General features: G+C 36.1%; 1 protein-coding gene, 1 long non-coding RNA gene and 1 pseudogene across 6 annotated transcripts; 1 reads left to right on the top strand and 2 right to left on the bottom strand.

The window, feature by feature from the left end:
- Positions 1-860: 860 nt before the first annotated feature.
- Positions 861-3,629, bottom strand: LOC122314261. Its single transcript, XR_006243664.1, has 3 exons — positions 1,707-3,629; positions 1,493-1,622; positions 861-1,408 (listed from the first exon to the last, which is right to left on the bottom strand). It is a non-coding gene; the product is annotated as an uncharacterized LOC122314261 (long non-coding RNA).
- A 7,550-nt stretch (positions 3,630-11,179) lies between these two features.
- Positions 11,180-12,005, top strand: LOC122312569 (annotated as a pseudogene).
- On the bottom strand, positions 11,537-25,821 carry LOC122313423 (oxysterol-binding protein-related protein 1C-like). 5 transcript variants are annotated; one of them, XM_043128404.1, is made up of 13 exons: positions 24,912-25,821; positions 23,818-24,174; positions 22,150-22,249; positions 20,880-21,337; positions 19,891-20,046; positions 18,757-18,924; positions 18,543-18,683; positions 17,339-17,569; positions 16,909-17,022; positions 16,435-16,524; positions 15,037-15,200; positions 13,787-13,833; positions 11,537-12,314 (listed from the first exon to the last, which is right to left on the bottom strand). In XM_043128404.1, exons 1-13 carry the CDS (start codon positions 25,419-25,421, stop codon positions 12,283-12,285), a joined length of 2,568 nt encoding a protein of 855 aa, XP_042984338.1. In that variant the 5' UTR covers positions 25,422-25,821; the 3' UTR covers positions 11,537-12,282. The 5 variants fall into 5 exon arrangements, with proteins under 5 accessions (XP_042984338.1, XP_042984337.1, XP_042984339.1 ...); XM_043128403.1 differs by having other exon boundaries at positions 11,537-12,091; positions 20,892-21,337; positions 24,912-25,820; XM_043128405.1 differs by lacking the exon at positions 13,787-13,833.
- Between the last annotated feature and the right edge of the window lie 453 nt (positions 25,822-26,274).

Raw genomic sequence — 26,274 nt, forward strand, 5'->3', positions numbered from 1 at the left:
AAGTTGTGACATAATTCTTGATCTAATACCTATTATTAAAGACCCAACCATTGATCCAAAAGCCCTAAAACTGTTGGATATTAATTTGATTAAGCTTTTAATCCTTAAGGTCATAACATTCCACCATGCTTTGACATCCGCAACGCCCTACTCTATTGACACTGACTTGGCAATAACCTTTTCCCTTTTAGTAGCTTCATCCATCTATCATTATTCAATGATTTAACACCATGTTCATACACAGTGCCAAGGTATTTTAATCCATCCTATAGGTTGATCCCTCTGTGACTTGAACTCGTGACGTGGTCCCTACTTTGATACTAATTATAAAAATCCAACTATTGATTCAAAAGCTCTAAGACTATTAGATACTAATTTTTTTAAGCATTTAACCCTCAGGACATATTATCCAGAAAGTTTGATGAATCAACAGCTCACATGGCAGCCATATAATTTCCCTCAGCCACTTTGCTAGTAGATTTATATGTTGCTTATCAAGAAGATCCAAATTTACAAAAGCTGATTTTGGCATATGAAAGTTACGTTCTTAATGACTCTAAGTATCATATGAAAAATGGTTTGTTGTTTTACAAGAATCGATTATACATTACCAATGATCCTAATCTAAAGCAGCAGATCCTTTATTTAGTCTATAATAGTCCTCAAGCAAGCCATTCTGGACTTTATAAACTCTTTATAGGGCTTGGGTAAGTTTTTATTGGAAAGGGTTGAAGAAGAATGTTCATAATTTTATCCGAGAATGTAAAGTATGTCAACGTAATAAAACTAAAAATATCAAGCCAACAGGTCTGCTCCAGCCTTTACACATTCACAATAGGGTGTGGTATGATATTCCTATGGATTTTATAGAAGGGCTAGCCCCTTCCCATAGGTTTAGTATTATTTTGGTCGTGGTGGATCGCCTAAGTAAGTATGCACATTTCATTCATGTTGTGCATCCTTACACAGTAACTAAGATAGATCAGATTTCATTGCAAATATTTTTAAATTACATTGTATGCTTATCTCTATTGTCAATTACATGGATCTAATATTTACAAGTTTGTTTTGGAAAGAATTGTTCAAATTACATGGCATAGAACTTAAGTTTAGTACGGCATATCATCTTCAAACGGATGGCCGAATTGAAATTATGAATAAATGTGTGGAGCGTTACTTAAGATATTTTGCAGAAGATAAACCTAGAGAATGGTCAAGGTGGATTTCAATGGCCGAATGGTCGTATAATACAAATTTGTATGCTTTTACAAAAATTACTCCATTTGAAGCAGTTTATAGGTACCCACCTCCACCATTGTTGTTGCATTCTCCTAGTACAATTGATGTCCAAGCCCTTGAAGGCACTTTGAGATCTTGGGATCAAATCCTCTAACTTTTGTGAGAGAATCTACAAGATGCACAGGAAAGGATGAAACAGTTTTCGAATTTACAACATACAAAAAGAAGTTTTGAAGTTGGAGATTTAGTTTACCTTCGACTCCAGTTGAATAAACAACATTCTGTTGTTCGTCGAAGAAATCTGAAACCTCTCCCCAAATTTTTCGGTCCCTACAAGATCTGGAAACAAATTGGTAGTGTTGTCTACCAACTGGGGCTTCCTCCTGTTGCATGCATTCATTCGGTATCTCATGTTTCGTTCTTGAAGAACAAGTTAGAAAATTGAAATGTGTAAATCTCGACCATACCTCCAGTGTCTAAAGATGGTAGGATACGAGCTACACCAGAAGAGATCTTGAAGATGCACATGAAGTAGAAAGGAACATCATCGTATTTGAGATTCTGGTCAAATGTCAAAGGTTATGGATTGAAGATGCTTTATGGATCGCATATCGAGAGCTAGCTAAGGATTTTCCTGACCTTGTGGGCAAGGTCTTCTGGTGGTGAAGGGATTGTCATGGGCTTTTGTGGGCTTAAGGCTTACTTGAATGGGCTGTAACCGTAATTGGTAGATGAGTTATTCAATTGGGTTAAGTAAATTGTTATTTTGCTAGTCCGAATCTTTGGGTAATAAGTTAGTGGGCTGATTTTCAAGCAATTTGTTAGTAAGGAATCAGTAGTAGATATGGTCTTCCATAGTGTTGAGGTTGTTCCTTGATTGTAGTGATTTGGGTTGAAGTCTATTATTGAGTCTGTTATTCCTAAGTTGTATGTAACTTATTAGAATGAATGAAAATCTATCGAATATTTTATCCCAACTTATTAATCTGTAAGAGTAATCCCTTTAGGTGGTTAACTTATCTTCTAAATTCTAGCTAGCACTTTACATATTGCAACACAACCCGTTATAATATCCAACACTGACACCAGCTACATCGTAAACATCGTTGGCATAAATGAAGGACCAAGGCAGAGGGGTGCGAGTTAGGGCAAATGGAGAGGGGTGTGAATTAGGGTGAAGTGAGCCCTATCCTATATCTCAGTTTCCCTCACTACTTATCATTTCACTAAACCTCAAATTCGCACATTTTGAATCCCTCATTGTATTCCTTCTTGCCTAAAGTGTTTTAATAAAACAATATTTCATTAAAAGCCACCTAAGGTGTCTACCGAGACTCCACCTAAGGGAGAATGCATTTAGAATTTCTTGAAAATGCTCACTAAAAAAGCTAATTCCCTCGTGCTGAAGCCACTGCATATTATTGCCGTAAGATGAAAATATTTTTTTTTTCTAAGCAAACTATTATAAATATATGTAACAGTTACATGATACAATATTCTATAAGGTGGCAGGCCTCAACATTCAACCCAAACCAACAAATACAACATAAGAAATAAATAATAATAATAATAATAATAAAAAAAGGGATCTGGGGTCAATGACTTGACCTCTACCTATTTTCCACAAGAGGAAACCACTTGAAGCGGTTTTGATATAGTTTGATAAACGGACTATAATACTATGATTGAAAGTTGCAATGAAGAAATTTGGGCTGCATTTCATTGGTTTGGACTGGCTGCAGGAGACTTCCACTACTTCTCACACTATCCTTAGTTAGGAAAAGTAAAAACATAGGCAAATAGCAAACAAGAGATGCGTCGAATCGTCTGAGGACGACTTTCAGGGACTATGATGGCACCTCCAGGAGGCCACACGCCACTCTTGGAGAGTGGAGGTCAGTCAAATCTGAAGAATTTGAGGTCGCTAGTCCCAAATATGATGCGCGTGGTGGCAATAGACACTCCCCAATGCCACGACGAGTGGATCTCACGCGCCGGTCCATTCGACATTCTGCTTTAGCCGTCTAAAGGATCAGCAATTGGGGAGTTCCGTGGTGAGGTGTGTGGTGGTCACAGGGCTAAGGAAAGCAGTAGATTGACGCTTCTCCTTGCCATAAACGGAAAACAAAATAAAAATGGAAAAAAATGGGCTACGTAGTTTCTAAACATACAGGATGATAGAGGGAGGAGCCAAAACTCCACCCCACCTCTAGGTAGAGAAAATTGGATCTTTGGGTGAGTTTTGGTTGAGAGCAAAATGCGAAAATAAAAATGCCTCATGTGCAAGATGAAAGTATTTATTTAAAATTGAGAAGTGCTATATTCACAAAAAGATCTTGTAAAAGCAAATTACCAAATTGAATGACTTAATATAATACATCAAAGAGTAATATTACACATAAACTTTAAGTGTGCAAGTCTCACGTAATTTTTTATAAAAAGTGAATTCCAATTAAAAGGATAGAAACTCCTTTTTCTAATAGAGTTTATTTTTTTTATAAAAAACTTGCATAAAATTTATATATATACTTAGAGATTTAAGCTTGTATGAAACATTACTCAATATCTACTATATTTTACAATAACAATAATTTTGCAACCTCATTTCTCTTAAAAGTTTGGATTACTCTCATTTATCTTAAATAAAATGCTGGTTTGCTAGTGGGTCATAAAAATTCCAGTAGTTGAGTGAAGTATGCTCGATTCCAGCCGTTGAATCTCTGAATCATCTTATGTGATTTTCTTATGTGGCAATAATTAAGAAAGTTGACGTAGGATATAAAACAGGGATAATGATAGGATAACAATCAAAGATGTAAGGGTCTTATTTGTTACTACACCTAGGGTTCCCACTAAAGTACTAAACGACGCTGCATCATTCTTCTCTCACCATATTTATAGCGTTTGATTGATGGGATATTTAGAAAAGAAAAAAAGGCTTGTCTGTGCAACAGAAAACCGACCATAGAGAAAATGAAATGATGACTTGAAAAAAGGAGAACCAACGCCCAAGGATTCTCTAACAATCGTCATCTTCTTCTCCCTTTCCTTTAGTCGTTGATTCTCCTCCTCTGGATTTCAAGCCCTCTACATCGATGCAAACGCACTTACTTCCCCATCTCCATTCAACTTTATCCACTCCAGTCTCCAATCTCTGTCACTCCCTCTCTTGGTTTGTCTCCGTCTTTCCCCGTCTTCCCTTCGTTAATTTCTTGTTTTTTGTCTTCCTTTTGTGTTTTCTGAATTTTATATTTGTTTCGTTGCTTTTATGGGAATTTCTTTAAAGTTGAATTGTTGTTTCATATGTCATTTTAGCTTCTCTATGTGATCTTGTTGTTGATTTGCTTCCATTTCTGGTATTTTCAACTAATGTATCACTTATTCATTGGGTTGCTTTGTGTGCCGGTTGTTTTTGGTCTGTTTCTTTGTAGATGTCGTATCTCTATAGTCTATTGTGTTTTTTCAGATATGAGGATATGGGTGAATTTGACAATTTGATATATATGTTGTGCCTCTAGCCCGTCTGAAAATCATACAAAATAATTTTAAAGTGGTTCAGCAAATTGCCTACATCCACTGGAGCCTCTTTTATAGAATTTGTACAAGATTTATAAAAATCTACAAATTCTCAATTCTCTCACATCCTTCTTTCTCTTTCTTTTTCTGTCTCCCCACTGATTCCTCTGCAGATCAGAACTCTCCGATTTATAGGAGGAGTTCTCCTCAACAGGTTGCTAAATTCGGTGCAGCAAATTACTACTAAAATTATGGGAGGCGCCTGATAAAAATAAAGCACCGAACGGTGCCTAACAAAACAATGCACCTTACGGTGCATGTGCAAATCATGGCCACTTGGGTGCCTTTCAACAATCACCTCCTCCACCCAAGTGTGCCATACCAGACTATTTACAAATTGATTCATTCTTCAAATGAATGCACATTTTTCTTTGACATGAGAGACTTCTACTATCGAATATGCTCCATTGCACCCCAGGGTGCTCAGCAGTGTACAATGCTGATCAAGTCCAAACAGTGTTAGAACTTGATTCCTGTGACGACCTTCGTCAAAATATCTGCTGGATTATCTTTAGTGCCAATCTTCTGAAGTTTGATGTCATCTTCTTCTAATATTTCACGTACAAAGTGAAATCGGACATCTATATGTTTTGTTCGAGAGTGATAAACCTGATTCTTGACCAAATGGATTGCACTTTGACTGTCACAGTAAACGGTAACCTCTTGCTGCTCAAAGCCCAAATCTATTACCAATCCCTGTAACCAAATAGCTTCTTTCACGGCTTCTGTTACAGCCATGTATTCAGCCTCAGTTGATGATAGTGCAATTGTTGACTGCAAAGTTGATCGCCAACTAACTGGTTCTCCAGCCATAGTGAACACATAACCAGTTGTCGATCGGCGTTTGTCAAGATCACCTGCATAGTCTGAGTCAACATATCCAGTTACTAGACTATCTTCACTCTTCTCGAACCTCAAACCAACATCTACGGTCCCAGCAATATACCGTAGAATCCACTTAGCCGCATGCCAATGAACCTTTCCAGGATTATGCATGCAGCGACTAACTAAAGTGATGCATAACTTTAGTTCATCACGTACAGTGCCCTTAATCAACACATACATGTAGGGCAACACATCTCCTACTGCACTAGGAATCAATGGTCTCGCACGGACCTTGACACATATCAGAGAACATGTTGCTGAGGTCTCCATCTCTGACTTGACTGACTCATCATCCTGCTGCTGTCTTTAGTCGCATGTGCCCATCTTGTGTGCAGTCTCCGACTTGCATAATCTTCCTTCTTGCAAGATTTTTCTTCATACCGTAGTTCACTACCTTCATTCAGTAGGATATAGTTTAAGGTAGTAACCACCATGGAGGTCTGATCGTCTTAGCAATTATGTGATCATCAACTTTAGGTGTAGACGTCCCTGGAACATCTGACGTTCTGTTCCCATCTCTCACACCTTTACTTCATGTCGTGGTCTAGGGAGATTTCTTCAGATTTAGATGAGGAAAAATAAAACTGACTGCTTTTTACTTGCTCATCTAATTCACACGACCATTACCACGAGTCAAGACCAATAAATCATTCGTGACCTTCCATATCTTTTTGAGAAAACACTACTGAATGACTGCTGTCTTCAAGCTGTCTTTAACAGCATTGTGCACTGCAAGAAATGCAACGCCATGTATTTCTTCAGTTACCATATTCACAGCATCATTCACAATTTTCTCCTGATTTTAGCAGTCTCTTGTGGCCTGTTTTGCCACAATTTCTAGCGAGTCATCTGTTGTCCAGATCTTGACTTGCCTCTATCCTTACTATCAACATTCAGGACCAACAACTCGAGATCTTGCCAGAATCTCTTCTGCGCACCTCCTCATCCAGGATAAGATCTCTTACATTGAGAAACTTCAACTTCGACTTCTTTGCAGAATTACTCATAGCCATTCTCATGACCTCCCAACCTTTTGACCACAACGTCAAATGCTATTGGGTAACAATAGTACCTTCTGCCTTTTCTGAAGTTGAACAATTTCTTCATCAGCACTTTGTTATTTGCAACTGGCTTTTCAAAAAAAACCACAATGAGATCCTATACGGTTCTCCTCTTAATAACAATATGCTCCATGAATTGTATGACTGCCAAAACCTGCTGATATAACAAGTTAATCAGCATCGTCCAATGATCAGAAATTTGCTTCTCAAACTTCACGATCCCAACTGTCTTAAATCAAGCCCAAACGAACTGAGTCCGGCAACATTAGACTCCAGCTGGTTGACATCAAGCCCCAAAACCAATGAGTCTGGCATGACTCCAACTGGCTGCAATCAAACCCAAAACAAATGAGTCTGTCACGACTCCAACTGGCTGCGATCAAGCCCTAAACACTAGTCCATCATGACTCCAACTGGCTACGATCAAGCTCAAAACAAATGAGTCCGTCACGACTCCAACTGGCTGCGATCAAGCCCTAAACACATGAGTCCATCATGACTTCAACTGGCTACGATCAAGCCCACAACTGATCTGCAACTATGAACGGTTCAGATCGAAAGTACCGATGGCGAATCTCAACATTCCCACCGTATCGATGAGTCCGGAATGATCCAAATAGTTTGTCAGCACTATTTGATCATCGCAATGGAACTCCAACTGGCGTAGATCTAGCCCAAAATGATCTGCAACACGTGGACGGTTCAGATCGAAAGTACCGATGGCGAATCTCAACATTCCCACCGTACCGATGAGTCTAAAATAATCCAAATAGTTTGTCAACACTATTTAATCATCACAATGGAACTCCAACTGGCGTAGATCTAGCCCATAATGATCTGCAACACATCGACAGTTCAGATCGACAGTACCGATGGTGAATCTCAATATTCCCACCGTACGGATGAGTCTGGAATGATCCAAATAGTTTGACATCACCATTTGATCATCGCAATTAGACTCCAATTGGCGTAGATCTAGCCCAAAATGATCTGCAACACATCGACAGTTCAGATCAATAGTACCGATGGTGAATCTCAACATTCCCACTGTACGGATGAGTCCAGAATGATCCAAATAGTTGGAAAGCACTATTTGATCGTTGAAATCGGACTCCAAATGGCTTAGATCTAGCCCAAAAAAGATCTGAAAAATGGACGGTTCAGATCTGTCTGACGCTTGGGATGCACGCGCCGGGGGTAGGGCGTCTGGGGGCGCGTTGGCGCGTGGACAACACGCGCTACAGTAGCTATGTGCGTGTGGGGGGCGTGTGTCGTTCACGCGCTGAACCTCTGTAGGGCACGTGAGGGTGCGTGGGCGCGTGTCCGTCACACGTCTTCTTCCTCTGGAGCACGTGGGGGCGCGTGGGCGTGTGTGGCTCAGTTGTCTTCTTCCTGCGATGCGCGTGGGGGCACGTGAATTACAGCAGATGCACGCGTTGACCTTCTAGGGGCGTGTGTGGGCTCCTCCGACCTCCGTTTTCGATTCCATTTGCGGCAACAGATTCGTCTCGACGCGAGGAACACCTTGGAGTTGTCAAAAATTGATTTTGAGCAACTTAAATTTTCAGACAGCTCGAACCAGAGCTCTGATACCAATTGTTGTGCCTCTAGCCCGTCCGAAAATCACACAAAATAATTTTAAAGTGGTTCAGCAAATTGCCTACATCTACTGGAGCCTCTTTTATAGAATTTGTACAAGATTTATAAAAATCTACAAATTCTCAATTCTGTCATGTCTCTCTTTCTTTTTCCTTTTCCTTCTCCCCACTGCTTCCTCTGTAGATCAGAACTCTCCTATTTATAGGAGGAGTTCTCCTCAACAGGTTGCTAAATTCGGTGCAGCAAATTGCTGCTAAAATTATGGGAGGCGCCTGGTAAAAATAAAGTATCGAACGGTGCCTAACAAAACAATGCACCTTACGGTGCATGTGCAAATCATGGCCACTTGGGTGCCTTTCAACAATATATACATATATATATATATATAGAGAGAGAGAGAGAGAGAGAGAGAGAGAGACTTTCATTCCATGGTCTTTCTGCAGAAGACGTATTTTTATCTTTATTCGATATGAAGCTTTTTTTGTTTTTAAAAAAAAAAAATCATATCGAATAAAGATATGACAAGATCTTTCTTATATCCTTTGTAGATTTTTTTCTTCGAGTTAGTATTTCTTTTTCGTTGTGTCTATTGGCTCGTCAAAGTCATAATATTAAAGGTTTGTCTAGTTCTTTGATACCTCATTCTCTTCTCGGATGGAAAGTTATTTAGTTTCTTATCAGGCTAATATTTTCAAGGTGAACGCTCGAGCCCAATTATTTCCTGGTATCTAATTAAGAGTATATGAGAAGTTCGATATCTACAAAGTGATTTTATAAAAGTAAACTTACAAATTGATGAACCTGAGACATCATATCTATTTTGTATAAAGGGAATTTTAGAATCTAATGTATTACATTTTATTTTTGTACGATCCCTATGTAAACCAAGTATTTCTCTATCTTTAGTCTAAGCACGCTTCAATGGAAATTCTTGTTCTCAACCCCTTTTGTTTTAGTTATGGATTTTTAATGTATAGTGTCTTCTCTTTTCTTTTTTCATTCTTTTTTTTTTTTTTTTTTGGTAAGTTCATGCTGCATGCACTACTGACTTTTCTTATTGATGTCCTTTAGAGCTGGCTTTTAGTAAAATACTAGCTTTTGCTATTCACTCAACCATGATACAACTATTTGGATCATTTAATGCTTCTTATCTTATGTTTGCTTTGGATAAACTATATTGAAATTAATAAGCTTTCCTTACTACTATCATGCTTTTTTAATTTTAGAGCCATGTAATCTTGGTTCATTTAAGTGATATTCCATAATAGTTTCTTTGTCCATTTTTGTAACTGAACATAACATGTCATTCACTTAAAGAGAGAAGAAATTTTGCTAATTGGAGTTTCTTTATTATAATTTGGTTTGAATGTCATATTGTCTACACCCATCTCTCCTTTACGAGATATTGGCTTTCTAAGGAAGGTTCTTATGTGGTGAAGATTATGATAGAGTTCTTTTTTGCTTTTTTGTGAGGCTTATAACAAGGATTTGGTAGTGGGATTGAAGATCCTTCACTAGAGAGGCATCTTGGCCGTTGTTGAAGTGTTTGGCTGGCAAGAAGAGCCAGCTTTACTAGGATGCTGAAGGACTTCCGGCTTTGTAAGACCATACATTATAAACTCTGGTTGAGAGAGCTTAACTCCATTTCATTGAATCACTTTGATCCCCTTAGTCTAACGGAGCATCTTCTGTAATGAATGATACCATCTAGTTAAGAGTTAGTAGTTTGTTAAACATTACTTGAGCAAGGAGCAACACGGCTGCATTGGAGAACTGGTAGGTGATAGAGATGGGAGAGATGGCTACATTTCTATGTCCATTTCAGTCTTGCTTATGAAGTTAACATGATGACTAAGTGGGAAACATAGATGAGGATTGGAATTTATGTAACTGGAAGTAGAGTGAATGTCCTTTTTTTTTCCCCCCATATTGGAACATTACTTGTGTACTCATTAGGTATGGAACCAAGAAAACTAGAGGAACTCATTCTTTGAATGTTTTTTTTATAAGTAAATATATATATATATATATATATATATATATATATATATCAATAGGAGTATCAAGTACATTAGATGTATACAAGAAAACACTTAGCCCATACTAGAGTTGCCCCAAATTACCCAAAAGCGTTTGAAAACTACCCAAAATACACCAAACCCGAATTGGAATGGAACACACCTCTCCAACCCCAGCCCCTTGTTTCCCATACAACTAATTCAAATCCCTATACAAGACCGTCTTCACAATGCTCTACCTTTAGTAACTCATTCTTTGAATGTTATTAAAGAAGATTATGGGTTTATTCCCACTTTATCAATTTCACCATGCTACCAAAAGATTTTTCTGCTTGGAAAGAGTTAGAGCTTGTAGAAAAGTTGGAAAAATAGCACATTATATTCTTGGCTACTCATCAAATATGCTGGAAAAAAAAAATCGTTACATCTATGGTCAAATGCACTTAAAGAAACAATATGGTCAGGTGTGGTCTAACAATAGCCCAAACTTAGAAAGCTAAAGGCTTGTCCCATGTGCTAAATCCTTACTTTTTTTTCATTGAAGCTTAGAACCCCATCTTGTACTTGCTTTTGCATTTTGTTTCTTTTCTAATTCTTCAGGGGTTGGGGGTTTTGAATTGGGGGAGTAGGCATTTCTAATGTCTAACTGTAAAAACATATATCCTAGTGCTAGTTTTGTCTAACTTATGTTCAGTTGACAAGAAACTTTGTTCTCATCGAGGCTATACTTGAATCGTTTTTCATTAAATTTTAAGAAATTTTACTTTCACAGAGTAAGATGGGTAAAAAAATGGGAGCATGATGGCAGCAGCAGAAGCAAGAGCTGCATGGCAGAAAACAGCTAATCATTACTTCGTCCAAGAAGATGCCAAAAGGGCTCCCAAGTTTACCTGCTGCTAGTCATCATCTTCAACATCCAAACAGGTTAATGCTGGACCTACCAATACAGACGATGGGCAAGATCACCCTTTCTTGAGTTTTATGCCCCTTAACAGAACCCTTCATTTTCCGATTTAACCCATGACACAAGATGGTGGTTCCAATTACATTCTAGCTATGGGGACCAAAAGGGTTTAACATATGAACAGTTAAGCAAATCAGAGGCCCGAGTTGATTCCATAAGAGTTTACACTGTGAAATCAACAACAAAGTTTGATGTGGTCCACCCACTAAAAGGAGAAAATATTCATTTTGATGATCATGACAATTGCGATTCTTCTCTTGATATGAAATTTAGTCTTTCTGTCATTTGTATGAATAAAGCTCTTGAAGTCAGAGAGCAAGAGGTAAAGGCTTTACGTAGCAAGAATCCTGAGAAATGTCTTGAACTTATGGGTATGGATCCTTTTAGTTGTCCAGTTTCCAAACAACCCATTGAGTTTTGTTTAGAATCTCCATGGATTGGTGGTGATAAGCCTGAGCCATGGTGGCGAATTACAGATAAAGACGAATTGGTCTCCTTGATCCTCAAGAAATCACATAACCATATTGAGAATTGTGATCTTCCCCCACCACAGAAAATGTATGTTAGGACGCACCCATATGCTCATCTTGAGTGCCTTGACCGTGATGAAGCAATAGCATCATCTTTTGGTTGGGAAGCCCGAACTGGTGGTATTCCCAATAGGAGTCATGCGCAGGGCTGTCCTAGTTCTGGGAAACCACATGGATACCAGGGGCCTTCTTCCGAAGAAGGGTGTTCACAGTATGGATCTGACAAGTCATTCAGGTATGACTGTCTAATGTAAATTCTTTGTTGTAACTTTGCATATAAATGTGATATGAGATGGTGTATATGTTGGAGGGGGAATGTTGCTTAAGACAGAAACCATCCCACGATTTGTGGAGTTCTTTTTTTTTTAAAAAAAAATGGGGCAAGTTTTTTTGTTAAATTTCATGTTGTTTCAGATTTCGTAGTGGTGTAAGAGACAACCAGCTGCAAAGAACAGAGTGAAACTTTAGCTGACAGTCGTCCAAATGAAGAAGAAAAAAAGAACAGAAGTCGATCCATGATGTTAAGGGTGCACAAGGATTGAAACAACAGGACTTTCAATCATCTAGAATGAGTAAATGATTAAATGTCATTTTAATTAAAGTTTCATTTCTCGTCAATTATAAGTTCCAACTAATCTATTGAGACCAAAAACATCAATACCCGAAAATCCCAGCAATCATCTGGATTTAACACTATGATACCTATCAAAATAATTAGAGAAACGAGTGCATCTAATTTATTCACTACACAATAAAACAAAACCATCTTCAATTCAAAAAGTATTTAAGAAAAATGTTTAACAAAAACATACCATGCAAAAAGGATTGAAATGTGTCTAAATAGATGGAACAAAATATAGTAAACTGATATGTTTCAAGTGAAAAGGAAGAAATGGATAATGGATAGAATCAAATAAGAGAGAATTTCAAAATTGATCAAATGAGATATTTCAAATTGAGATAAGGAAAATCCTAAGAGGCATGCTACACAGCAGCCTCACATCCAACACACCATTATTTCTGAAGTGTAAAATAAAAGAGGGTAAAATAGTAAAATCATATTTTTCAATGGTGTGAAAAATATTTTACACTTCAGAAATAATGGTGTGTTGGATGTGAGGCTACTGTGTATATTTTCTGAAATCCTAAACCCATTCTTAGTATTTTACATACATGACTACCATTTTAGATCATAGCAGAAAAACTTAGAATGGAACAAACAACATCATTTCCTTTTTTTCGCAAGGTATTTGTAACCACTCGGCCAATAATTCTAAGGTTGTAATATTGAATTTTTTTTTTTAATATAAGTTGGAATATTGAAAATTCTTATTGGGCCTAAATTATAATTAAGAGGCTATATTGGATAAGCCCAAGAGCGATAAATTATTAAGGTTGATTAGGAGTTTTAATTATGCTCAATAATTGGGTTAAATCTCATTTAATATTTATTAAACGAATTTGGCTCTTTTTAGAATTTAAATATCGGTCATTAAAAGTTTATTTCAATTTAAAATCATCACTGATTGAAGTCCCTTACATAACCTCAATCATTGTCAATCCTACATTAAATGAACTACTAGATCATGTTTTTAAATTTAAACTTTCTTCTTAGATGATTACGACTAAGTTTTTAACATATTAGTGTCACTACATGTATTAATTGAGTCCAACTCAAACTGGTTGTCACCGACTCACACTCTCCTAAATCTTTCTATAAATATCTCCATTTCGCTTATTATTTGGAAAAAACCATTAACTTCCCAGTTCAGCACCGTGATCAATTTTTTGACAAAAATTTTAGGAAGCAAACTACAAAGTAAGTAACTTGATCATAAATTAGAATTAACATATGTTAGATAGTTATATATATTATTATTAAATCCAATTCTTTGAAAGACAGTGTTTACGTACCACGCATGTCATGATATTTGCAAGCACGCCATTCATCATATTTTATTCTGCATATTATAATTATGTATATATTACACATCTCACATTACATAAGGCACATAAACTTTCATAAGATCAAGTGTAAGATAAGCTCATAACAATTAATCAGATAGTCATTCATATGCATACTACAAATGCAATTTCAAGGTGGTCGTGCAAGGCACAAATCAAGCATGGTCCACCGTAGTACACCATAATAGTACACAAACGGCTAATTAGTGCACAACCTTGCACACAGGGTTAAATGTATTGACCAACCAGATAAATCAGATCGGTCGGTTAATTCAGATAAGTTAATCATGCATAGCATAAGCATCAATATTATCATTCATGATTTTAATTCTCAGCATAAAATATTTTATGAAAATCTTATGTTAAGCATGTTTACGTTATGATGAATTTCTGACTGAGTCATAGACTAATTTTAATTTGTTTTTATGTTTTTAAACCACCCCGGGTCATAATATTTATAAAGTTGGAGCTGCAATATATGACTTAGTCCATGGAGGCATGACAGTAGCAAGATCATGTATATTAAGTTATGATTTTTATGGCATAGATTTTAAGAAATTTTAATAAATGCTTCCGCACACTTCCATTTATGATCTTAGTAATTATAATACAAAATGAATCTATTTATGATAAGGAATTTTTATACTTGACACTTCTTTTAGAATAAAAAATATATATTTTTAAGCTATGTTCAGTAGTAACATTCTAGTTTCTTCGAAAATTTCTAAAAGTGACTTTATTCTTAATTGTGGGAAGATGAGTGTTACAGTAATGAATAATGTTTCCTTTTTGTACAAACAGAAACTGACTGCCACAAGGAGTGTCAACATAATGCAGTACCAATTATGGTGCTCAATTACACATGATGGGTGCTGCAACATTCTAGGTACTTTCAACAATCTCCAGCTAGTCACTACATTTCTGGAAATAATGCCTATAAATTCTTTAATGGTTCTTTGCTCTCTCGTTCTGTGGTTGTGATTTTGTAAATCGACCCACGTTAGTATCATTCCTCTCGCACCAGGATCGTGCCGTATCTTTTAATAATCAATTGTAGGATACAGATGGTACAAAATTTTCTATTAATTCCTTCTACCAACTTTCACCTAACTTGCATGCATGCCGTAGGGCACCTTTACAGATCACACGTGCAGTCATTTGATACCCATCTGATTAAAATGAGAAAAATTTGAACTTACTCGGACTGCTGATCAGATGGGATATGGCCAAAGATATCAGGACATGAATCCCACTTCCTCCGTTCTCTGGCTTCCCAATACCCACCAATATAGCGGTATGTATCACTCCCTTTATCTTTCACAAACCACCGTGGTTTCCATCCCTGCTCTTGCATCCTTCGAGCCTGAATCCCAATTGAAACAAAATATCCCATAATGAACATGACATATTCATCTAAAAACATGAGGCAACCTGCCATTATAGATTTAGTAATTGCCTAGGTGCCTGGCTAGTGACCAGGTTTCTTACTATATGGGCAGCTTTGCATTATTCATAGATTTGAAACAACTTCTTGTGCATAATAGAAACACTAAATTAATTATCATATAAATGGTAACCTCCAGTCAAAAGTTAAATTATTCAAAGAAACGTTGCACGACTTGTTAGACACCACACTTCAAGGTGTTAAAATCCAAAATGATAACTACCAAAATTTCATTGACACGCTAACCATCCAGCCAAAACAATCGATGCACACAGTGCACAAACAATCAACGGGTCCATATACATATTAAATAGACATTTCTTTGAAGAGAAATGTTTTTCAAAGAAATGTCTTAGCCATAAAGAGATTCCACAAAAGTAAACCAATAAAATAATGTGACTTTGATGTGGTACGTTAGATTGTAAAATTATTTTTTTTGTGAAGTAGATCTAACATAACATATCAAGCAACGTCAGTTTGTTAGTTTACTTTTGTGAAATCTCTTTATGGTTGTTGCACTTTTATTCTTTGAATGATGGTTTTCTAGTTTCTATCATCACAACAATGGTTTATCCAACCTGCCCTTGAAATACCCAACTAGCGAGTGGTTTGACAGAAATTGTTCCATATTCCAAACCAAATTTTGTCCTCTGGGTAAGCATTTATACTAGATCCCATCCTTTTAATTTGCATGTTCAACCACAAGGTATCTTATCATCTTCAAATGCTCTTCCACTTTCACTAGTGATGAGAGAGGATAGTCTTCAATATGTTAGTCTTCACTATTGGAGTTTGGAGGGAGTGGCATCTCCCAGATCATTGTAGACAATTTCTGTTACTTGTCTGTTGTTATAAGGTTAAGAAACATGGCTAATGCAGGCCAGACTCGGAAAGATATCATGGAAGAAAATGTTATTCTTAAATAATATCTCTACAGATAGGATTTCAATTTCACCAAGATGAGAACAACCTTTTTGCTCGGGTTAGCCAAGTGAAGAGAAAGTGGGGGTTCATGGAAATGACTTTGCCTTTGTGGGCTCTTTTAGGTTGGCGGAAATCAAAACCTTAAAGATTGGATATCTTATTCTATTGTGAGATCTTATGGTTTTCTTGAGTAATAATACAGATCCATCCTTGTTACTTATGTAATTACCCTAGTGAGTGGCTCATGGATATGAATTCGCCGTTGTAGACTTCCTTTTTTCTGGTTGGTGAGTGGGGGTGGACACCATTCTGCTCTCACCTGCCTCAAGAAGTTGGATTAGTTGCTCCTTTATAAGCATCAATATAAGGAAAATATAGACATCCAAAGACTTTGATATAGGAATAGTCTGGAATCTTTTGCAAAAGCTTTTGATGAGAGGCGTCACCATCAATAGTCAACGATGGCAATCAGTAATTAGTATGCACTGCTTTATTAAATGCTTCGGCCCATTGCCCATAGTTACCGAGGAAATTTGCTTGCATCTGGTTTTTAGCAGTCTACGAGATGTTTAATGCTATTGTGAGATTTTAAGGTTTTCTTGAGTAATACTATAGGCCAATCATTGTTAATTATGTAATTATTCAACTACTAATATCTGGGTTTTAAGTTGAAAGTACAGCAAACATGCAACATAATGTTTACCTGCCGTTGCCGCTGCTCCAAACGCAATTTCTCTGCATTTGCCATTTCATACTCTCCATTTTCCAAATACCTTTGATCAGGTCTTAGCCTTGAATCCGTAGGAGGCAATTTTTCCTGTATATATAAATGTATGAATGAAATAGAAATGAATATGCCAACAAATCAACCAAAAAAAGCATGTAGTGCATCTGGACAGACACCCAAATGAAATTATGCTATTTCCAATATATCCATTGGTAGCAACATTAGGATTTCAATGAATCACCATTATTTTATAGCAACCATCTAGGGAACTCATTATGATGTTATGAAAAAGATCCAATGCAAACTAGATGAAATATACTTTCCCTTAGCACTCTCCATGACTCCTAATGAAACAAAGAAGGTTGGAGTCAAAATAAGGAAGTTCTATGAACTCATCAAAAAGTACCTTCAGTCCAGGGGTGAGCTCATTCAATGTGATGGCAAAGCGTGTTAAGTTATATCTAGTGAGAAATTCGGGAGGCTTGCTTCGCTTCCAGAGCAGGCGGGCATCTGATAAAGACTCACATCCTTTCCCCTTCCCAGAAGAGTCTCCTATCACATAATACATACTTTCATCCCACTTTCCGAAGAGAGTTGCCAATGTTTTTCCATTCCTATCTTGAACTACACCATGTACCTGAAAAACAACCATGTTTATATGATCCAATTATATTCCCGACTCCTGATAACATTTCTAGTAGGTAGAAACACCAAACCACAGGATGGAATTCAAATTTACATCACCCAATAACTTTCTAAAATGCCGCATAAGAAGTCTGCTGAATGAGAGTGAGATGGAATCCAGTTTATCAGTCAATTAGTTATTTCCCACAAGTGAGAAAAATTATTATCTTTAGTAATAATTTATCTTTTGTTTATACTAATAATACAGAACACCTACACAAAAATGAGATGCTCGGCTTGTATCCTCAAAATATATAAGCCTGGATGATATTTCTCTTCTTTTCAGCAGTCAGGACAGACATTTTACGACAGCAAGCAAAATAAACAGGCAAGATTACAAAATGACAATGCAAGTCATTGAGTAGGGAGCCTCATAAGATGCAGACAGGGTGTATGCTTCACCTTAGACAACCTACTCCCTCAAATCAAGAAGCAACAACCATATTTAATTTCAGAAAACTAGGGCTTTGGCCGCTGCATATACAAATACTTTGTTTTGAATAAGATGTATTAGACTGTGCTGCTAACTTTTTCCTTTCTTTACCAATCAAAAAAACTTTTTCCCTTATTTACTTTATTTTTTAAATTTATTGCCTTCTTAAATTCGTACTTTTCTATCTAAAGTATAAAAATTCCAGTATACTCTAACAGTGCCACACTAAGTAATTACACTGATATTAGTAACAGAACTATTATACCATAGATGTTAGATAATCCTTATACAAAGTTTCTGATGACAAAATTGTACATACAGTTTCCTCTCCTCAATCAAACAAAGTACATTTTACAAACCACACTTCTCTTTCATTAGCCATGATGCAAAAATAATTTTCAATAATGACAAAGGAATGTAGACAATCATCATTATTTCTTACGCAACAGACCTAGATATTTATATCTATGAAATTTTGAGACTTAGAGAGCACCTGGTGAGGATTTCGGTCAATGATCGACTGCTCCTTGAATTTCAGCTTACATGAATAATCATAATTTCCTTGTATGCGCATTGTACCATAGTGATCGCAATACAGCTTTCCCAAAATGAGATTGTATATTGATGTTGTGACCTGACAGAAGAGAGCCCGTTTCAAACTGGAACTGAACATGGAAAGAAGATCACGTGAACCATTGGAGAAATACCTTACTCCACTGAAAAACTTCCCCATCATCAAATTCCAAAGTCAAAATACCAACGGGATCAAGTTGAATTGATCTCCCCCAGAATTTGCTCTTTAAATTGCTATCCCCCCAGAATTTCCATCCCGTTCCCTCACAGTGACACGCAACAATCATAGGGTGATGACTGACCTGACACCAAAAGTGAAAGTAACTTAGCAAATTTTATTCCCAATATCAAAAGAAACTTCAAAGCAAGTACAAAGAGCAATTGTACACATGAAAGGTATGGTCTTTTCGAAATCACCTATGAGGGAACTTGGGATTTTTCTATGAATTTCACACTTGTATAGAATTATTATTATTATTTTTTTAAATATCCGTGGGTGTCCGGGACAGACTTGTATAAAATAATTTCTCATGCCCTGAAAACTTAATAATGTAATGCCAAATTCTCCAAAAGGGAGTTGGTAACTTGTACCATTATGACCATATATATCACCATTGGATAAAGTCCCATATTATAAATTTAAGTTACAGGCTGGGTAAGCTAGTTCAACAGCTTTTAACCATATCAGTAAGCATTAAAATGAAATTTTTGGACAAGTTGCACTTTATCACCCTAAACTACCATTTCATTCTCAAACATTACCAAACTATAACTCAAAACTCATCCCATAAATCTAGCGGCTTCATAGCTCAACTACTTAAACAAAAAACCATTTAAAATGTGGCATATCCATTGATGTGACTGGGGATGACAATGTTCAAATGAAGAACTAGTAGCTTGGGGGATAAAATGTAATTTTGTTAAAAAAAAAAAAAAAAAATCATATTGCATCCCCCCTCACCCAAAAAATAGAAGAACAATATAATTTATGAAAACATCATGCTTCCAATGCAAAAATTATGCTCTTGATTCATTCCATCACCCACTTGTGTCATTAAATTTACAATTGCAAGGTTAAATTTAAATTTTGTTTTTTAACATCTTAAAACTTAGTGAAAATCTCTAGAATCATGTTTCGGTGCCACTACAATTTAGACGAACTAATGTACACCATAGTCTCGATTTTTAAAATATTTGAGAAAAACAAATTATAAAATGGAAAGATCAAATTGGTAATGTATTCGAAGTGTCAAAATAGAAAATGATACCTTCTCTGAGAAAAACCGGAGGCCTTTATCTGGATAATCAGCCTCATAGGTTTCACCTAATAATGGATTAAATGGTTTGCATATTCTTCCTTCAGTTGAAGAATATCCAGAAACAGCAAAAGCAGCAACATTAAGAATCCTCATGAGGCTATTACCCTGCAATATATCAAGGAGGAAACAAAAGGTTAAACAAAGGAATAAATACACCAAAAGAAATCCATAATGGCAATAGCATCTAAGAATACCGTTTAAAAGGCTTTTGCATCCATACGAAAGTTTAAATTACCCATAATCACATTGAGCAACATTGCCTGATCAAAACAATATTCAGAGAGTTTACCAAATACTTCTCAACTAGATTTGAAACCAAATTGCTCACAGGGCAGTGTGCCAAAATAGGCAGCATAAGAAACAACAAAATATGGTACAAAATGTTAGCAATAAATTAAATATTCTCTTCCTCTAATGCTCTAAAACTCTTAAGCAAACTAACAAAAATTATTCACAAATTGTTACATTTCCATAAGCGTCTTTCATATTCAGCTGAAACTTCCACCAAGTGTCTGAAAGGTAAAACCTGTGATATTATTGATGTTTTCCTAATTCTCCTAGAGAGGCCACTAGTGGTAGGTGCCTTACATACAAATTGAACAAGAAAATAACATATATTCTGGAGGCATCAATCAAACAACCATAATCACCAAAATTACGAAGTCTACAGTTAAACACATCTTCCAAATACATTGATTACTGCAAAGGTTGTGAGGGAGAGAGAGAATCATTTGAAACCAAATGTTACAAGATACTCAATAGATATGAGTTCCATGATAAAAATCTAAAAGCAATCACTTATTGGAGGCAAACTAAAATCATGATTTATGAGAATACCCTATAAGCATATAAGCATTTCAGTAATCCAGGAATGACAGAAATATGAAGATAAATACACAAACATTTTTTAGAATGAAAAAGCAGCATCAAGTTCTTACTTGCATACGTACCCTTTTCCCCCACTCATATGCTCGATCAACGAGATATGAATATTCCAAATCTTCAAAACATTTTTGCAGGGAAGAGAGAGGCTCATTGAAGTAAACGGGAAGACATATTTTTGTGAGATCCTTTCCAATGTTATCTTTAATCATTGACCAAAGACTAACAGCCTTCTCTTTTTCAACAGGGTCAGGCAATTTCTTACGTCGTTTAATGTGTGGATAGTTAGTTCCAACAGATCTAATGGAAGGGTCAACATCATCTTCAGGTTCAATTGCAATACCACCATCATCAGAAGAGAAAGATGATACCCGCAAATCAGACCCAATACTTTTGAATGAGCTGGATGACAGAAAGTCTCGAGTGTCAAAAAATGTATTTTCTTCATCATCTGTTTCTTCCTCCGCAGCAGCAACCCTTTCATTATCATCTTCAGATTCACTAGGACTTCCTTCTGAGAAACAGAAATTTAACATTAAAATAAGAATAAATCAAGAGAGAGAACTTGAAAAGATAATAAGAGGAGAAAAACACCCAAAATCATTGGTACAACTAACCATTTTCAAAAAAGATTTAATCCAAATAAGAATAACAACAAACTAAGGCCATATACAAGAAATGCGATGATATAAGGATTCAGGTTACTAAAAAAGGACAAAAAAATTTGGATTGGCAAAACCCTAAATAAATTATTCAAATTATTTATGGTCACAACAATCACAACTACAGAAGCTTGAACTGCAATATTTGGGTACCAACTCTGCCCTTTGGGGAAAAAAAGGGTGGTGTTATAAGTATAAAGTCAACTTCACATTCATAGTTATAATGTTTTAGGTATACAACCACTAAAAACAAGGTAATGTTCTCAAATCCAATTTGATTTATGATCCGTACTCATCCTAACCCACATAGGTGAGTAATCATTTAGTGATGGGTTGCAATGGCAAACACATTAGATTCCTCTAGTATAATAGTATTGTTCTTTATGGCAAACTAGAAAAATCCAAATAAAAAATCATGGACTGTCCAGGAAGAGGCAAGTATTCGTTAACATAATTGGGATTATATTAGCTAATCCAGTGGAAGGAAAGCAAATTAATTTCTGACATCAATAATAAAGAGCTGCAAGATTTTGACACATCTCATCACCTTTTAAAATAATAAAGAGATGCCCTTCCCATGCATGTACAATTATCAGATCATCCAGCTCATATTGACTTTAAATCTAATATGTGCTAATGAACAGATTATAGCATACCATCTTACCACTGAATTTGTCTTGCCTTAATCTAGAAGAAACCCCTTGATCATTGCACTGTCTTTGGCTCTCATCAACCACTGTATTCTCCAGATCAACCTTTTCTGTCTACGTAATACAGTATAAAAGCAGTTTCTTAGCAGGACACAAAATAATTTAAGAATTTACCCTGTACCAGAAGGTAAATTTTCATTTGATAGGGACAATTAGACCCAATAAATACCTTATCCGAACACAAAACAGGCTTTGAGAAATAAATGTCAAGAAATCATAACTCACTTGCACATGATATTATTTTTGTGCTAGAAGACTACACTTTACGAAGTAACTTGTCTACAGACAGAAGAACATTTCAGTCTTTGATGGTAAATTTATGGTCAACCTGCCACTAACCAGAACTTAGCTTGCAAATCACTCATCAGAAAAAAAAATGCTAAGATGAAGAAAATGGGAAAGCAGACGAATGTGGGGTTAAGGACTTGCATAACTACGTAAAGCATGAAGTAGAGCATCCTGATATAGAATCACCCACTTCCACCCTTCACTTAAACCATAGACCACAAATGCCAGAAATCTATCGTTAATATACAAAATTGAAGTTTAATTAATACTTGTGCATCCAAGACTAGCAAAGTTAAAGAACATAGTCTATTTACTTTGCAGTAAAACATGGTAGTATCACTGTGCATGCTTGCAACATTCAACCTACCAATGTGCCTTCTCCTAGGAATTCCACTATATGGGAATGACAAAAATCTTTAGGAAGAAAATTCAAAACATGAGATTATCTAAAGTTAATTACCACTAAAACAACTAGGGTGATGATTACCCTCGCCAACAAATCACAACAACCATTAACTAGAAAACAACCGTTAATTACATCCACTGGTACCAAAATGATTATGTTGCTACAAATGTCTAATTATTTCCCTCGCAAAGCTGAGAACTAGAAAACTACTATATTTGTAGATGGTCTCTATGCCTCAACAAAAACTTATGGCCACGAAAAGATTAACGAAAGTCGAATCTTTTTGTGAAGATTATGCAATGGGTATAAATGAGGAGGACTCTACTGTTACCTGTTTAACAGCATTTCAGCAAACAAGAATAAAAACACTAACCTGCTTACAAGAAAACTGAAAATCTATGGGAATCACTGGCCATATCATTTCTAACCTGAACTTCCAAAAAATTTATTCATATTCGCCCACAGGTTATAGAACGGAAAGATGTTAAATTACACAATGAAACGGAATTTATTTTGTAATCCTATGATCTGATGACCTCAGCATAAGACCTTAATTAAAACAGAATTCACACATTACCTAACCTCAAAATTGACACTAAAATCAATTTAAAAATTAGAAGAATCATTACCTCTCAAAAAGTTAGAAGAATTATTAATAAAAACTAAAATTATTTCAACATAGATATACAGGTGTTAAAAAAACCCGCCCCTCGGATACTCTATACAGAACGATCACAGTTTTAAAAAAAATGGAAAATTACAACTCTATAAATAGTTTCAAAAGAAAAGAACAATCCCAAACACCCAGCCTCCTAGCAATTTATTCAAGAGGTTGAGGCATAGAGTTCTATGCAATAGAAGAAGGAGAGACCGAAAATGAATTCTGAATTCGACTGCCGCAAAGTTTTTTAAGTTTCATTACATGTACCTCTAGCTGCCGCAGCGTGTCAATGAGGAGGCACTGCTTCTGCTTTAGCAGCACTAGTTGGCTCTGCAGCACCGCAAACTCGCTCCTCATGATTTGCTCGCTGTCCTGGATGGCTGCCTCTCCAACACCCTCTTCCAAAAGCCGCCGTCTCAGCTTCTCGGTTGACACAGTGAAATTATCTATGGGAGCCATCAGCTCGCTGTTTGACATACGTGGGAACATGTCCTTCACAGCTTGCAAAGCCTCCATCCACGCTTCTCGATCTTCACGCATCTCGGCCCTTAGATGGAGCTTCTTTGTGCCAGTGAAAATCGAGAATCTTTTGTCATCTGATTTGCTTTCACGAATTGAGGAAACCTGCAATATACCATCAAAATGAAATATTTACATTAGTACAAATAAATTTTTTTTTTTTATCAAATATACACATTATAAATAGGACAATGCGGTGATCATTAAATGTTTTCAAATATACATATTAGTACTTATAAATTTTTTTATTTTATTTTTATTTTTTTAATCACTTTTAAATATAAATATATTAATAGTCATAACTATTAAAAAAAAGATAAAAAATAAAAATAAATGAGTGAACATATTTAATAAATATATTAGATACGCATATTATTATTTTCCTTATACATAACACAATAAAATTTGCGAGTGAAGCTGGATCAACACAGAAACTTAAATTGGCAAATAAAAATGAAAAGCATTATTTATAATAATGGATCTGAATCAATTAAGATCAAAATCAATTCAATTTAATTTTAAATTGAATTTAATATATAAATATTTTATTTTAAAATTATTAAATTTATCTCAACTTAAAATCTCTTTATATCTATCATATTTTTTAACTCAACATCTATTTATATAAAAAATTTATAATTTTTTTAACTTTTTATAAATATATATCTAAACTTATCTTATTATTTAAATATATTTAAACTTATGTAGAATTTACAAAATTTATTCTATCATCTTACTCGTAACTATTTATAAATAATTTAACTCTTCTCGTCTCTAAATAGCAGCGTGGTTACCCATCCAAGAATTAGAGAAAAATAACAATTACTCTGGTTGACTAAGACCTTGAGATGAATTTCGCCGAAGGGTTTGCGGGGAAGTTGTTGCTGCGAATGCCAGGTTCCATTCTGGTGCCTCGAAATCCTTCGTATAGACTCCTCGCCGATGACCTTCGATCCTTTCTCGGTGTCTCGATTCACCACGATCCTATCGGGTCCATGAATCTTATAGTACGATAAAACGCCGTCCTGCAAGACAAACCACCGCGGCCTCCATCCTTTCCCGTAATTGACCCACTTGTAAAGTATCCCCGAGACCCCGTTCCCGACTATATCATTGATCTTCACGCCCACCGGCTGCTCCCTTGCCGAGTGAGACACAGCCGCCGGCGAAGCCGTCGTTCGCGGCTTGGTCAATATCCTTCCGCAATCCCCGTTATTGTCGCCGTGGATTTGTTTGTTTCCGGTTCGGGCATTAGAATCGTATCTTGCCGACGTGGCCTCGGGGAGAGGCGGGATGTGGCGGAGCGCCGAGGATTGCTCTGACATGGTGAACACGCAGCAGAAGGGATGCATAAGGAAATGAATTAATACAAAAGACCGGTCAGATCACCGACTCGGAGCACGTTCTTCACGGTAGATATGAGACTCATGAGAGTCTCCATGGTTTCTCTATTTTCTTAGTCAATGAAATGGCCAGATATGAATGACAATTGGCAAGGAAACGGAGGTTTACTAAGGGGGAATAGGATAAAGCGGTTACCGCTTCAGGTATCTGAAGAAAATTGTTGAATCAGTAGTGGATGTAGCCGGGTAGAGAAGGAAACAGGCGAGAGAGAACGAAGAGTCCGGCGAGTTGAGATGGTGGCAGGACAGGTAAACAATGCACAAGTTGAGTTGGGGAAGTTGGGACTGCACGGATTTTAAATACGAAGAAGATGGCTGCAGTTGGTTTTCTTTTTTGTTTTTTTTTTTTTAACAGCTGCGGTTGGTTTTTAGAGTTTATGATTGGGTCCGTATTTAACACTACAGTGTTCTGTTGTCCTGCCGCGTGGACGACTGCGCGTGTATGTGCCGCGTTACCGACCGTTCAATAAGAGTAATTTAACTTCAAAAGAATTTATAAAAATATGATTTAATAATAATACATCTTCTTTTAAAATTATTTTTTATAAAATAGATTTAATATATTATATAAAATTATATTAATTTATAAATTTATTTTAATGTACTCTTTTTGCATATGTCAAACTTCTCTTCAGATAATGTTATAAAGTTCTAGAATGTACAATCTTAGCATACTTTTTAAAAAATAAGTGAGATTATTATTAAAAAATAATTTTTTATATAAATTTCATATTTATCTATTTTTAAAAAAATATACACATAAATTATATATTTTAAATTATAAATATTATTTCTCATAATT

Source organism: Carya illinoinensis, chromosome 6 (genome assembly GCF_018687715.1).
Source record: "Carya illinoinensis cultivar Pawnee chromosome 6, C.illinoinensisPawnee_v1, whole genome shotgun sequence".
NCBI lineage: Eukaryota > Viridiplantae > Streptophyta > Magnoliopsida > Fagales > Juglandaceae > Carya > Carya illinoinensis.